The sequence below is a fragment of the Excalfactoria chinensis genome, chromosome 1 (genome assembly GCF_039878825.1).
Source record: "Excalfactoria chinensis isolate bCotChi1 chromosome 1, bCotChi1.hap2, whole genome shotgun sequence".
NCBI classification, from domain to species: Eukaryota; Metazoa; Chordata; class Aves; order Galliformes; family Phasianidae; genus Excalfactoria; species Excalfactoria chinensis.
In genome coordinates, this window is record NC_092825.1 from 81,163,994 (window position 1) to 81,178,313 (window position 14,320).

The 14,320-nt window shown below is 45.8% G+C and overlaps 1 protein-coding gene across 2 annotated transcripts; it reads left to right on the plus strand.

Moving 5' to 3' along the window:
* The first annotated feature begins 3,652 nt into the window (after positions 1 to 3,652).
* NFKBIZ (NFKB inhibitor zeta) lies at positions 3,653 to 11,550 on the plus strand. 2 transcript variants are annotated; one of them, XM_072341777.1, is made up of 12 exons: positions 3,653 to 3,968; positions 4,188 to 4,327; positions 4,923 to 4,959; positions 5,086 to 5,192; positions 5,311 to 6,074; positions 6,513 to 6,618; positions 6,942 to 7,088; positions 7,427 to 7,490; positions 8,070 to 8,239; positions 8,683 to 8,793; positions 8,899 to 9,066; positions 10,054 to 11,550. In XM_072341777.1, exons 1-12 carry the CDS (start codon positions 3,740 to 3,742, stop codon positions 10,105 to 10,107), a joined length of 2,097 nt encoding a protein of 698 aa, XP_072197878.1. In that variant the 5' UTR covers positions 3,653 to 3,739; the 3' UTR covers positions 10,108 to 11,550. The 2 variants fall into 2 exon arrangements, with proteins under 2 accessions (XP_072197878.1, XP_072197889.1); XM_072341788.1 differs by having other exon boundaries at positions 5,089 to 5,192.
* Positions 11,551 to 14,320: the final 2,770 nt, after the last annotated feature.

Here is a 14,320-nt window from a genome sequence, read left to right on the forward strand (position 1 = left end):
CTGCAGAGGTCATACAATTCCAGAAATGTGTTGCAAAACCAAATTCTTGTTACTATTAGTTCGTCCCTGCCAATTTACCTAAAGGCTGTTCTGTGTCGTTCTGTGCTGCCAATTAGGACAGCCTGAGGAGGCTTTAGACCGCTCCCATTCCCACCAAACTGAGAGCTGCTCTGGGGGCTGGCGCTGTCCCTGTGTGTTAGGAGTGGCTGTATATCTGACAGAGACAACCGTGTACTGCTGTACAGTGAAAGCAAAGCTCTGCTTTCTGGCATTGATTTATTTGAAGTTGATATTCCCTTATTGCATTCACCCTAGTGTGTGCCCCAGGGACCAGGCAGTGCAGGCACAGATGCTATGCAGGCTGTCCATTTCCCTACAGCAGACTGTCCGTATTCCTAAAGCATAACCCTGTGCTGTGATCTCTTCTGAGCCCCGTGTGGCCTCCTCAGGACATATTTTCCATGCTTGGTTTGTTTTTGTTTTTCTTTTTCCCTTCTCAACACTGAGCTCCTGAAATAACACATCACCGCCAACACAGTACTGCTTTTCTAACAAGTTGTTGCCACATATGTGATGTGGAGCTACAGCTTCCAGGGGATTTTTCTGAGGGGGAAGATGAGGAAGGATGCCTTTTAGAGAGTCATTCGAAATAGCGGGAGGTAACCTGGCACAGCTTTGCCCATACAGCTGCCTGTAGGGACCAGTCCTAGAGCAAACCATGCCCAGGTTTCACCCTCAGGAGTTGGTAATCCCAGAACTGAGCTCATGGATGTGCCCTGTTTCCAATCCTGGGACCATAATATGAGGGCATGCTGTGGGGCCACACCATTTGACCATATAAAAGTAAGGGCTTTGTTTTGTTGGACTGGTGATCACTTACCCATGAGGCTAAAGAGGATGATGATATAGGGTGTTAGGAGGAAGTAACTTGCAATCATTCACAAACCTCTACCTGAGCTGTGCAGCCCAGGTTTTTCAGTGCTGGGAGTGCTCGATCCCCTCCATTACCTGTGCTGTGGGCCTTGCAGAACTCATTGCAACAATTGTCCCCATCCAGCACTGAGGCGGTTTCACAGAAAATTTCCTTCTGGTTTCTTGAATGCCACGCTGCAATATGGTCTGGAAGTCCCCTTCCAGCTCAGGCTATAGGCATTTTGTGAGAAAGGATAAACCAGAGATAGTTGAAAGCTGGACAGGAAAAAAATCTCTCTTGGTTTGAGGTTATGTTACCATCATTAAAGTGTTACTCTCAGCACCAGGACCCAGAAATGAGGGAAAACCACATGGTTATGGTTAGAAAGGGTGTTGAAAACAGTAAAAATGTGTTTTAACAGAAAAACACTGAACAGGCTTCTTGATCTGCTTCAACTTTGGACAGTGGGTCAGCTGTTTTCTCATGTCAAGAACAGGCCTTGTCCATGGGAAAGCCCAGGACAGCATTTCCAGTGTGTCTTTGCTCAGTGCTGGCTCTGAATAAGACAGCAACAAGGAGACAGGCAGCAGTGATTAATCTGCATGTTTAATTGGTAGCGAGGGAAGAAGCTGAGGTTCTGATTTGAAAACTGATACACTGCGTCTCATTGTAGCAGCGATTTGAGATATGAACACAAGCACATCTCACTATTTGCTGCTGCATTTAAGACAGCTTTCAGGACAAATGTTGCTAATATTGGCCACTAGTTGGCATTATTGATACATCGCAGTGAACAAGAGGAGGGGTGATGAGAGCTTGGATGCCTTTGCGTATGGAGCTGAGGCATCCACCCCCTACACAGGCCTCTTGGCTCTGCAGCTCCAGGGGTTTTGCAGGGTTACTGCTTAGCCAAAGCTGGCTGAAGCTGCCTGGTGAGTGCCTTCATAGCTCCTTCCCCACTGACCTTCTCCTCCCAACTCGTGGCTGTCCATACAGGCTCTGCCAGCTCTCCCGGCAGGAGAAGAGGTGATGAGCCTTTCTGGTTGCTACCCTGCCTGGCAGGAATTCCCTTAGGCTGAAGACATCTGCTGGAGCTTTGGTCACCAGAGATGTTACGTGGTGGTTGAGCCAAGAGAAACGTTCGAGGTCTGCAGTATTAATAATTACAATTTGTAAATGTAGCAATAATTTGCCAGTAACTTGCATGGAGCGCTTTGAGAGGTTGTCGGGAGCCGGCTCATCTTGTGCAATGTTGGGTGTGTGTATTTTTGAAAGAGTCTTTTGTTAACAGAGTTTGGTGGAATTAGACTTGTCTTAATCTGCTTTGATGGGGAGCAGATTTATGTCAGGAGACCTGATAAATGAGACGTTGCTGATGAAACACGTGAGAGCTAAGGTGTCGGAGTGTTACCTGAAGTGGATTTTGCATGGTACAGTGGGAGCAGATCAACAATTCAGCCTTCAGTAGACTTGCAGCTTTGGAATAGAATAGAAATTCCACAGCCTCTTTGCATCAAGGTAAAAAGCTCGTTACATTGTTTCATAGGATACTTTTGTTTACGTGTAGAGGCTAATCATCAATTAAGTCAGATCCAAAATGATGACGGAACAGCAGCGATAAGGGTGTTGCTCGCTCTGCCTGTATGTGTTTTAAGGACCTTGCGTGACCTAGCAGAATTAAGAGGAGGGAAGTCCACTTCTGGTTTGACATCCACTTTTACCCTTGGCCTTTCTAAGGGAATTACAGGCCACTATGATACTAAATCTAGGTGGTTTTTTTCATCTGTATACTTCTCTGATTCACGTTATTGTTTGTTAAAAGATGAGATCTGTTTGCTGTAGCAGCTGGAGACCCTTCTGACCAGACTAAAAACCATTTGCTTCCCATCTATGGAGTAGCGATGCGCAAACTAGGATAGATCAGTCAGATTTGTTTTCAGAAAGCCGCGTTATGGACCCTCCCATCAGTGTGCAAAGTGTGTCCTAGAGGCAAGCGATCTTTAAAGGCAGAGTTTTTGGAGTGGGACATTGTAGATGCTGCCAAGTGAAACCCTTTCCTCACTCGACAGGGGACAAAACGTTTCAATAATACGAAGTAATTCCCTCCTGCCTCCTCACAGCTGATTAATATAATTTCACGTTGCACCTGTCCCGTGTTGGTTTTTTTTTTAGCACAATTAAAACACGTCTAATAACCTAAATTATAGACCTCCAATTTGCATAATATACTTCAGAAATACAGTGGTGTTTTACTGCATATTTTTGGGGCAGCCGCAGCGCTAACAACATCCTAATCACAACCTGGTGCGGGCAAACACGGGTTCGTGTGACGGGAGCAGCTGAGGAGGCAGAAACATCTTTTGGAGAGGCAGAAATGGGAGAGGTGTGCCCTGTGAATACAGTTAACCGACCGGTGCGGTTGATGTTAAAAGCGAGCGAGAGATTGCGCTTGTGCTTATTGCGGGCATCACGCAGCTTCACCTCCCCGCTCTGCTGCGCTCCGCCTCCACCGCAGCACGAAAACAAGACGGCTTTCGTGCCTGCTCCTCGCTGGGCAGCCGCTGCGGGGTGACTCGGCCTGGCTGCGTGCCCCAACCCCGTTCCGGGCGCGGCCGCGTCCCGCCTCCCCCCGCCGCCCTTACGGGAAGCGCGGCTCCTCCCGTGCCCGGGTCCGCCTCTGCCGGCGGGGCGGAGCCGCTATAAGCTCGGCGCGGTCGCCTCCGCCCGCCAGACCCCGTCGCCGCCGCCGCTCGCTCAGCCCTGGACGTGCCCGTCGCCGCGCCGCCGCTCGCCGTTCTCCGCCGCCCGCCGCCCCGCGGCACCGCCATGATCGTGGACAGCAGCCGGGACGCAGCGCCCGACGGCGACGGCGGGGCCCTCAGCAGCCCCATCAATCTCGCCTATTTCTACGGCGCCTCGCCCCACTCCAGCGAGGGCAGCTGCTCGCCGGCTCACTCCGCCCCGGGCTCGCCGGGCTCCGACTCGGACCTCTCGGTGAGCAGCCGCGGCGGCGGCCGGAGGGACGGCCGGGGCGCCGCCCGCCCCGCGCTGCAAGGTACGGCGGGGCCGGGGCTGCGGGGAGGGGACGTGGCGGCGGCCGCGGTTCCGCGCTCGGCTTCTTTCCCGGCCTTTCGTTTGCGGGCGCCGGGCCGGGCCCAGTGAAGCTGGAGGAGGTTCTCGGCTGCGACTTCGGGTGGCTTCCCGCGGGCTCGTCTGCTTTCGGGAATGCCGATCCCGCGGCTTAAGCGCCGTCTTCCGTGTGCTCTCTCGACAGCGGAGCAGCACATGGGGGGCGGAAAGCAGCACAGAGGGCCGTTCCAGGGGGTCCGCGTGAAGAACTCGGTGAAGGAGCTCCTGCTGCACTTCAGGAGCAGTAAGCAGATGTCCTCTGGCCCCGCTGCGGACGAAGGCAAGGTAATGAGCGTTTTTTAGGGCTGATATAATGGGGTTTAACCATTACTGAGGTTGGCGAAGGAAGAGACTCGATAAAGCGGTCGTCTCGTTTCTGGCGTTATCTGGCGTTATCTAATGGAGTCGTAATTCTTCCTTTTAAATGCTCACCATGGAAGGACTGAGCTGGAAGGAGATGGGCGCTACAGCTCCACTCCTGCGGGGTGGGGGGGCACCTCAGACAGAGAAGCAGAAAATGGGCAGGCTTATTTGCATTGAAGAAAAGAAAGAAGCAAAATCTTGAGACCTCGCTGGGGAAACGTTGTCTTCCTCTACGTTTTCTTGAGTTCTGTGGTGTTGTAACAAATAGCTTATTAAAAAAAGCAAACAACAAACATTTGGTATTCATTTAAGTTGCATAAAACTCTTTATGTTTTCTAACCTCAATTGAAAACAATTAAATTAGGGCTTGACTGCCCTGCGCTAGGATTATTCTAAGACGTATTCAGTGCTCATAGAAGCAAAGCTCTGCTTTTGTTTTGTTTTCTCTGGAATAGCATGATAATGATCAAATAACCTGTTTTTGTTGGTTGTTTTTCTTCCCCCCCCCCCTCAAAAGGCACAAGGAGGACTGGTGAACTACGAACCTTACGCAGGTAAGAGAAAACAAACACCTGAACGTTTCTAAATACCCTGCAATAGTATTTTAGGAATAGATTGTAAGAGTAGTCTCTAAGAGGGTTTTAAATGTGTTTATTTATTGAGATCTTTATTTATTTTAGCAGAGTTGAAGAGTGTTCTAGGCCAGGGTGGCAAAAGAAAGGCTCCTGAGCTCCTTTCTGATGGACCTCCTTTCAAACGCCAAGTTAATGTTCACCCACACCTCCTGGTAAGCTGGAAGTAGAGTTCTCTTTTTTTTCCTCTGCCTGTTTTTCTGTAATCAGAAACGACGTCTTAAAACAAGACTTCTGACTCCGTGGGGCTTGTTTTGCTTCTTTTCCTGACAGACACCTCCCCAGACCCCGACCTCAATGGATAACGTGGAAGAAACGCATAAAAATGAACCAAAGCATGACAGCAATTCTGATCTGCTTCAGAACATCATAAACATTAAGAACGAGTCCAGCCCTGTTTCTCTGAATACAGTGCAGGTTAGCTGGTTGCACGGTGTCTCCAGCCACAATTCACCTGGCGAGCAATACCACGACAGTCCGGGAACGCAGGCTTTCTCCCCACCCCAGAAGTACCAAGCATTCCAAGATCACACCTCCCAGAATATGCTTGATCCTCCTCAGCATTACCAGTTTCCTTCATCGCAGAGCCAGGATTTGTCACAGAACTACACTTCGGATGCATCTCTGGAGTACAGGCCATTTTCTGCCAGCGACCAGTCTCCAGGCTACCACCAGCATGCCTTCGAGAGCCATGAACTGCAATATTGCCCGTCGCAAAGTTTCTCCTCCCTCCTGAATGATTCTGAAGGCTCAGAGAACATCTCTGCTCCCCTTCAGTCCTTGACCAGTGCCCACCCGCAGGCTAATGTCAGCCCTCATGCTCAGAACTTCAACCTGGCTCCCAATAATGTCTGCGGTAGTCTTGAACGCAGTGTCTCTTTGGCCACTTTGAATGTCTCTCTACCACCCCAAAGTGTTGCCAGAAACACAACGCAGCTGGGCAAGTCGTTTTTCCAGTGGCAAGTGGAGCAGGAGGAAAACAAATTGGCTAACATCTCTCAAGACCAGTTCCTCGCGAAAGACTCGGATGGAGACACGTGAGTAGCCCTTATCTCACTGTTTCTGAAGTAGAAGGTTGGAGAACACTTCTGTTCAGGTTTTGGTAGACCACTGAGTTGTAGTGGAAGCTGTTACTGTTGCTTGTGTCACAAGTGCAGTAGTTTCACCGGTTGTGGTCTTGCTGATGGGCTGTGGTGCACACAGTTGCAGCATAGTAAGTAGATAAGATAGTCGTATCATCTCATTTCAGGTACTTATTAGATTGTTATCTGGTAAATTGAGAGAAAAAAAGATTCTAATTTAGATGCTTTAGGTTGCCTTGGGAGGAAGGTGCCTGAGTATCCATCTTACTCACTCAGATGAAGTCTGAAGCTGGCAGTGTAAAGCCCTTCCCACAATGTACATTTGGAATTGCATGCATGGTGACTTGAGCCCCAGTCTATGTGGTTATCTAATTGTTTTCCCTCTTTCCGCAGCTTCCTTCACATTGCTGTTGCCCAGGGCCGACGAGCTCTCTCCTACGTCCTTGCAAGGAAAATGGCTGCTCTGCATATGTTGGATATTAAAGAGCACAATGGCCAGGTGAGGTTTTCAAACTCTTCCCACCTGCTTTGTGCACCTGAGTGCGCTGATGTCTGGACCCTGAGGAAAATGTGGTGAAACGCTTATTTAATATTAACCCCGAGATTTAGTCTGCATACTAATATTAACCTTGAGCTATTAATACTTCTTGGGATCACCTTGAGCTGGTAACACTATACACTCGACTTTTGTCCTGGCTTCCTGGTATTCATAATCACTGCTTAAATAATACCGGGTAGCTAGGCTTTTTATTTGTTTTAGTTGCTCTTTCCTGTTAGAGATCAGATGACTAATAGTTGAAATTTTCTTCTCAATGTTTGCAGAGTGCTTTCCAGGTTGCTGTGGCTGCCAACCAGCATCTCATTGTGCAGGATTTGGTTAGCCTGGGGGCTCAAGTCAACACCACAGACTGCTGGGGTAGAACACCGTTGCATGTTTGTGCTGAGAAGGGGCATGCCCAGGTCCTTCAGGTGAGAATGAGGCAGACATAGCTCTGCCCTATCCGTAGTTCTTAACTTGGTATTAGCAATTTGGGAGGGCTACAAAAATACTGCGCCTCTATATCTTTCTTCTGTGCTGCCTTTTTGATATGTCTTAGACTCAATGTTAATGGTTTAAAGTGAGGTTGACTCTTGCTGTAAGATTCCCACCAGTGAGTGGTTAGGTAGTGTAGTATATGCAAACAATAAATAAGTCTTTAATACTATTCCTGACTGCAACTTTGTTGCAGCAAGACTGTATACAAGCTTGAGGAATCAGTTTGTGGTTTGGGGTAGACCTAAATGCATGCCTGTTCCCACATTTGCAGGCGATCCAAAAGGGAGCCATGGGAAGCAATCAATATGTGGACCTTGAGGCAACGAACTATGATGGTGAGTAGTCTGGGGTTTATAACTACAGCTTACTGGGTGATACAGGGTTTTATAGCTGCTGTTGTGAATGTTATCCTGGGAGAAGAGCAATAAAATGGATTGTATCTTTGCCAGGTTCAAATTCACAATTAGAATTGAAATTGCATTGCAGTTGGCATACCTGTCAGATAAAAGCACGGCTAGCCTCTGCCTGTTGAGATCTTTCCCTCTTCTCTCTTACGTGTGATTGACGTGTTTGGCATGGAAAGCATAGATGATAATAGGCTATTGTTTAGAATGTGACTGCCAGTGGCTTATTGGTGGATATAAAATGCAGTATCTCTAGTGCCAGAGAGTTGTTTTAACTGAACCTATTTTCCATGCGGTAGATCTTCCTGAAGCGCATTCTCTAAAGAAGTATATTAAACAGAGATTCTTATGTGCTAGCTGATGGTGACTTGTTACTTAGAGTGACTAACAGCCCCAAATCCCGAATCATTCAGGAGCAGTAGCCATTAGTACTTAGAAATGTGGAAGCAAACAGCCAGTCATGAATTCTGTCTTACGTTCACTCGTTAATGTTGAATTTGTCCTGCTCAGGTTTGACAGCCCTGCACTGCGCTGTTCTGGCCCATAATGCTGTGCTGCATGAACTACAGAACTGTCAACCACCTCACTCCCCTGAGGTTCAGGAACTTCTGCTGAGAAACAAGAGCCTGGTGGAAACCATCAAGACTCTGATACAAATGGGAGCTTCTGTTGAAGCAAAAGTAAGTAGGGCAATTTTTGTGTAAAAAGCCAGATCCAAAATATATGGAAGGGGATCGTGCCCCTTTCTCCCACACCACATCTCAGCCTGCTTAACAGAGAGGAAGTAGACTCATTTGAAAGCTTCCTGAGCAACCTACAGCTTAATTTACCTAAGTGGAATAAGAATGTTGCATTTATTAAGAACAAGGTATTATCAATGCAAATGAACCATGGGAAAAGGGAGGCGACAGTCTGATTTCTGGATTAAGAACAATACTGTGCCAGTTGAAATGGGTTGTGCCTTCAATTTAAGAATATGTTTGGAGCGTTGTAGTAATAGGGTGCTGAGGATAGCCTGCTCTTCAATTGTAAATTGTTGTCAGATACTGCTTCTTGCCCGGGCTGACTCTCAGTGAGGTATATTATAAGTACCTCTGTTCAACCTTGTTTTCTTTTTTGGTAGGATCGCAAGAGCGGTCGTTCTGCTTTACATTTGGCAGCAGAGGAAGCGAATCTGGAGCTCATTCGTCTCTTCTTAGAGCTGCCCAACTGCCTCTCTTTTGTTAATGCAAAGGTAGGTAGATATAATCCAAGATGTGTACGTCCCATCACTGCGACTGTGCTGCAATTCGTGCCCCTTGCTGTTCTTTTTCCCATGGTGTTGCTTTGTCTTTTCCAGGCTTACAATGGCAACACAGCACTGCATGTGGCTGCCAGCCTGCAGTATCGGGTGAGTCAGTTGGATGCAGTTCGCCTGCTAATGCGAAAGGGAGCTGATCCAAGTGCCAGAAATTTGGAAAATGAACAGCCAGTTCACTTGGTTCCTGATGGCCTTGTAGGAGAACAGGTAAAAAAAAGACCATAGATTAAAGCAACCCATCTTAAAAAAAACCCAAACTCATAGCCCTTATCCTCCCATACCAACACAAAAGTTATATTTCTCTCAATGTTTTCCAAGTTTTGAGCACTTGCTCCTTCTAGGGAAAAGTTTCAGCAGATGCTGTTTTCTTCAGGCATCTTTTCCTGTTCGGATCATGAAGAATATGCAGAGACCTGAAATTACAGATTTAATCTGTAGCTTTTTCCCCCCATCTCAGAAGCCTTTTTTTCCCCCATGTAAACAGCATTTAGAAGTATTTTCTCCGTAAATGTGCAGCATATGGGAGGTCATCTCCCTTCTTGTGTTGACCTCAGTATGATGTAAGGTCACGTTAGTAATTACAGCAAGCAATGAGAATAGTAGTTCTTAGGCCCAAATAACAGATGAAGAAATAGTGGTTGTACAAATAGGTAACAAAAAAAAGATGGCTTTTGAGCTAAGAAGCTAATAACCTTACTGAGTAGTTCTGTCGGTTCAGATCTTGCACAATGCGATCCATCGTGATGTAACTGAACTTGGAAGCTAGACTCAGATAAATGAAGAATGTGGAGTTCACAGAATCACACAGGATGGCCTGGGTTGGAAGGGACTTCAAGGACCATGAAGCTCCAACTCCACCTCCACAGGCAGGGCCACCAACCTCCACATTTAATACTAGACCAGGCAGCCCAGTGCCCCATCCAACCTGGCCTTGAACACCTCCAGGGACAGGGCATCCACAGCTGCTCTAGGCAGCCTGTTACAGCACCTCATCACTCTCATAGTAAAGAACTTCCACCTGACATCCAACCTAAATCTTCCCTCCTTGAACTTAAAAACCATTTCCTCTTGTCCTGCCATTATCTATCCTTGTAAAGAGTTGAGCTGGACCTCTAGTGCTGTTTTTTGTTTGTTTTATGTTGGTTCACTTTAGGATGATACATGCTAATGGTTTCGTCTTTTTCTTTTGTCTAGATAAGACGTATCCTAAAAGGGAAGACAGTTCAGCAGAGAGCGTCGCTGTTTTGAGCTCCATGTTACTTGGAGTTACCGTACACTCACTGTCAGTCAGGCAGTCCTAATGTATCTGTAAATAGACCATTTGCCTGGTGTTGGCAAATGTTAGTTGTTTCTATGAAACAAAAGTATTTTGTTCACTATCATATAGTGGGTTATGTAAGGTTTGGGGGGAGGGCGGGGGGAAAAACACACAAAAAAAAACCATAAAAGCCTAACAAACCAACGATTAAATTCCTCTGGGCAAATGGGAATGTTTCATTCCCAAGTATGTGGGACCTTTGCATGGATACCTGGATTTCACAGCTACAGCAAACTAACTCGTGGACGAGGATGATCCTATAGTCAGTCTTGTTTGGAGAGGGCTGATACGTGACAACACTGCAAAGTTTTTTGTTTGTGATAACACTTTAATATTAAGTGTAAGAGAAATATTATTTTTTTCAAGTGGAAATTTTATTTATATGAATTTGTGGCTTCTTTCCAGTATCCTGTGCATCATTGTATATAAGTGGTGGCATTGTTGTACATTTGTATAGTTCGGAGCATCTATCAGTAGATTGGGAATGAGCTGAAGAAGAAACAAGTTTGCTGATCTTGAACTTCTAAATCACATAGGAAGTTCTGATACACAATACTGGTGCAAAAAGAGCAGTTAAGATGAATTGTCCCTAGCACTGATGTGTTCGTGCTCTTAGAGATGTTAATAAAACATGAGAGCCATGTTCATTCAGGGGACAGTACTGGGTGGTTTTGTACCCAGCAGAGGGGTTTTTCTTCTGTCTAGACAGTAGACAGAGGGAGAAATATTGTGATTTATGTAGTGTATTTAACGTTGTTGTACTTTAAGGATTGCAATCCTGATTCACTGAGATAATTAGTGTGTACTTTAGCTCTTGATGCATGTTGAAACCTCTCTTTGTTCATTGTGATAGCTAAATATTTGTAAGCCCCGCTAGTGTCAGTAGAACTTGAGCACAGGCCTGAGTTGTCTGCCGAATTGGGCTCTAGTCAATTCTAGAGATTTAGCATTTTTCACCTAAGCAGAGTTAGTCCGTTTATGGCTTTACCTTATAGGTATTGTAGAGAGCCAATTGAAACTGATGTTGTTTTTTTTTTCTATTTTTAATAATTATTAATGCAGAATGTGTACTAATTATACTGTGTACTTGTATTCTATTTGAGAAAGCTTCCTCCTCTCGTCAATTTCAGAGCGATCCACACTGGGCTGTAATCCCAGCAATATGTTTTCCTAGTTGTCTTTGCTCTTATCCCATTCTTGCATCACACATGATTCTCTGCCATAGCTATTTAGTCTGACTGTGCTGTTGTGACTAAGTATGTCTTGTAGGCGAGCTAAGTGGGGAAATCTAACGTGCTGAGGCTGAGCTGTGATGTGTTTCTTGAAGGGTTTAATGTATCTTGTGTTTGAATAAACATGTTAATTACACATTTTGTTGGTTACTGTCTGTGTCTGATGGCAAAATCAAGCTTGAGATGAATACTGCTAGTCAGGTGAAGGTCCTTCTGTGAGCTATGAGCTGGAGTCTCCCTTCTGTTCTGCTGCTTACGCTTGCTTTTGGTGGTGCTTTTGTTGTGAGTGATGGTAAAGTGTTTTGGGTCGTGCACTGTGTGGTTGTGTTGCCTGTGTATTTGGTAGCTGCCCCTCAAATAGAAGGGGTTAGAATTTGTGCAACTTAGCGATTAAATCGTTACCTGAACGGTTTCTCTCACAGAGCATCTTTTTATTCTTTTATTGTCCTTCTGTGAAAGAATTTCAATTCTGTGAAAATCTCACGTTTTCCCTGTTATTTTTCTTGCCTGCCTTCTGAGCTGCCAGAATAGGTACGGTCAGTTTAGTGCTGATGAAAGCCTACGAGTGAATGAAGCTATGCGTTTGGGGAAAGATTGTTCTCATTTCACAAGTAAAAAGATGGGCTCTGAGCTGACTGCAACTGATCTCTTAGTGGCGCAGTGGTATAAGGTGCTGCTTGCAGCACCAGAGGGCCGGGGTTCGAACCTCCCCTGTGGCGCAAGTGGTAGAAGCACTGCTCTGCTACACAGAAGGGCTCGAATCCCGGGAGTTGGACTCGATGATCTCTAAGGTCCCTTCCAACTCGCACAATACTATGATACTATGAAGAGAGGGCTACTACGACAGACTGTCCTTGCTGAGCACTGAGCTAGCAGACAGCAGCAGTCAACAAGCAGAGGAACTGTGTAGTCCCTCTCCATAGGAAAGGAACTGAGGGTAACTGGATCATTTCTGTGCTACTTAAATAAACCTATTGTTTGCTCCCCACCTCACTGTTGCGTGCAGTTTGGGTGTCTGCTCAGGTAAGAGTGTTGGGATTGGAAGAGGTGTGGGTCTGTGGAAGAGCTTCCCTATGGGGAAGAGCAGAGCACATCAGTGCTCTTCCACTGCGGGAGCAGTAACTGACAGCAGATAGCACAGGCCTGTGCTGTTGTCCAGCCAGAGAAACTGAACTGGGATTAACTGCTCAGTGTGTGTTCCATTGTACAAGAGTCACGCACTATTAATGAAGGAATCAAGAGCATGGCAGACAAAAGGATGTGATTATTTGAGATGAAAAACATAGAAGCAAGACATACAATAATGCGGGGAGGGGCTGTGTACATATTTAAAAGGCAAGCCTCTGGAGGATTAGTAAATAGATGAACCATGTTGGTCCTACCTGTTTTGGATGGTGCTGGGAGAGTGCTTGATAAAGTTCTGTATTATCCTACAAGCTTGCCCTGTCCTTAAATCTCTCCTGGGGTTTTCCTAATTGTCACTCTTGCAAGGCCGATGTTGGAGTAGATTGTGCCCTCTTTGCAAATCATTGCAGATAGGGTCTTAGTGGTTGGTTCCCGGCTTCAGTCTGACTCTGTTGATTCCAGATGCACATTTGTGAGAGGAAAATCTGGGAAATTCATCTTGTGGTTAAGATGAAGAGTGCTTTGAAGGAGGGCTAGCAGGTCCTTTGGTTTGCTCCTGCTCTGTGCAGCAAGTGGTCCCTGGGGGCCACAAAAATAGCTTCTTGTGCTGAGAAATGACAGAAAGAGGAGGCTATGCATTGTGTAGTAGTTGAGAGTATGAAATGATGACGGAGAGTGGAAACAGGATTGAATTTATATTAGGCTATGTGAAGTTGAAATGGTACCTGTTAGGTGAGCGACTAATTGGACTGAGACCCTATTGGATATGCTGTCATCTGGACGCATCTATTACTGCTGAAGTTGTCCTTTTTCTTTTGGCTGTGAGGAGCCAAACTGCAAGCTTTCTGCACTTTCATCTTCTTTATAAAAGGCGATTACAAAGGAAAAAAGTGCTGATGAGATTTGGTCCTTCACATCAGCCCCATCTGCCTGCCTGGCACTCCTTTTTGGGTGTTGTTGACTGAGTCATCTAACAAAGGGATAGAAGCACCTTGGGCTTCTGAGGGTAGCAGAGCATGAGCGTGCACTCTGTGTTTATATACATGAAACAGGTGCTGCTGGCGAGAGGCTTTTAACAAGTGGGGGCTGTTCTTTTGGTGATATTTGTGCTGTTGATTTGTAAGTGTTCTTGAAGGCAATCCACATTTTAAAAAAAGAAATATATATGAAATTTATATATATATATTAAATTATATATATATATATATATATAATTAAAAAAATAGAATCCTGAGGTGAGACAGAATTGTTTGGACCAAATGTAATCTGCACAGAGTCTAATTCATCGACTTGAGGTCAGCAGGTAATTTCACAAGAAAGCTTCCTCACCTCAAGTATAACTGAGTCATTTGTCTGTCCTATAGTATTGCTAAGTCCTGACGTATCTGATGTGACATGAATAGATATTTGAAATGATCCTTCTTTTTTTTCTCTTACTGAAGGGCAAGGGATGTTAAATATTTAGCAGGCCAGTAGTGTTTACTTGAAAACCTGTGGTGCTGGGAAAGCATAGAATCGCTTTTATTGACTTGGATGCAGGTGTGACATTTGTTTCTATAGTTACAATAGAGGCAAAAGAAACTGGCTTTGGTCTGAGTAGGGATCTTAAGAGGTAGGGAGCTTTGTTCCCAGGATGTTTCTGATTTGTTTGTCTAAGTAAGCCAAACCTCAGGAACGAGTCGCTTTTTGATTTTTGTGGACTGTTCATCTGGCTGGAACTGTGGAAGGTGGCAATTCATGATTTACAAGAAATGCGTTCTGCTTCTGGGGATGGAAAAAGTACATT

Coding starts and splice junctions, on each gene's coding strand:
- NFKBIZ (XM_072341777.1), top strand. CDS start 3,740: ATGATCGTGGACAGCAGCCGGGACGCAGCGCCCGACGGCGACGGCGGG. Junction 3,969..4,187: donor CGCCCGCCCCGCGCTGCAAG/GTACGGCGGGGC, acceptor CTCTCTCGACAG/CGGAGCAGCACATGGGGGGC. Junction 9,067..10,053: donor ATGGCCTTGTAGGAGAACAG/GTAAAAAAAAGA, acceptor TCTTTTGTCTAG/ATAAGACGTATCCTAAAAGG.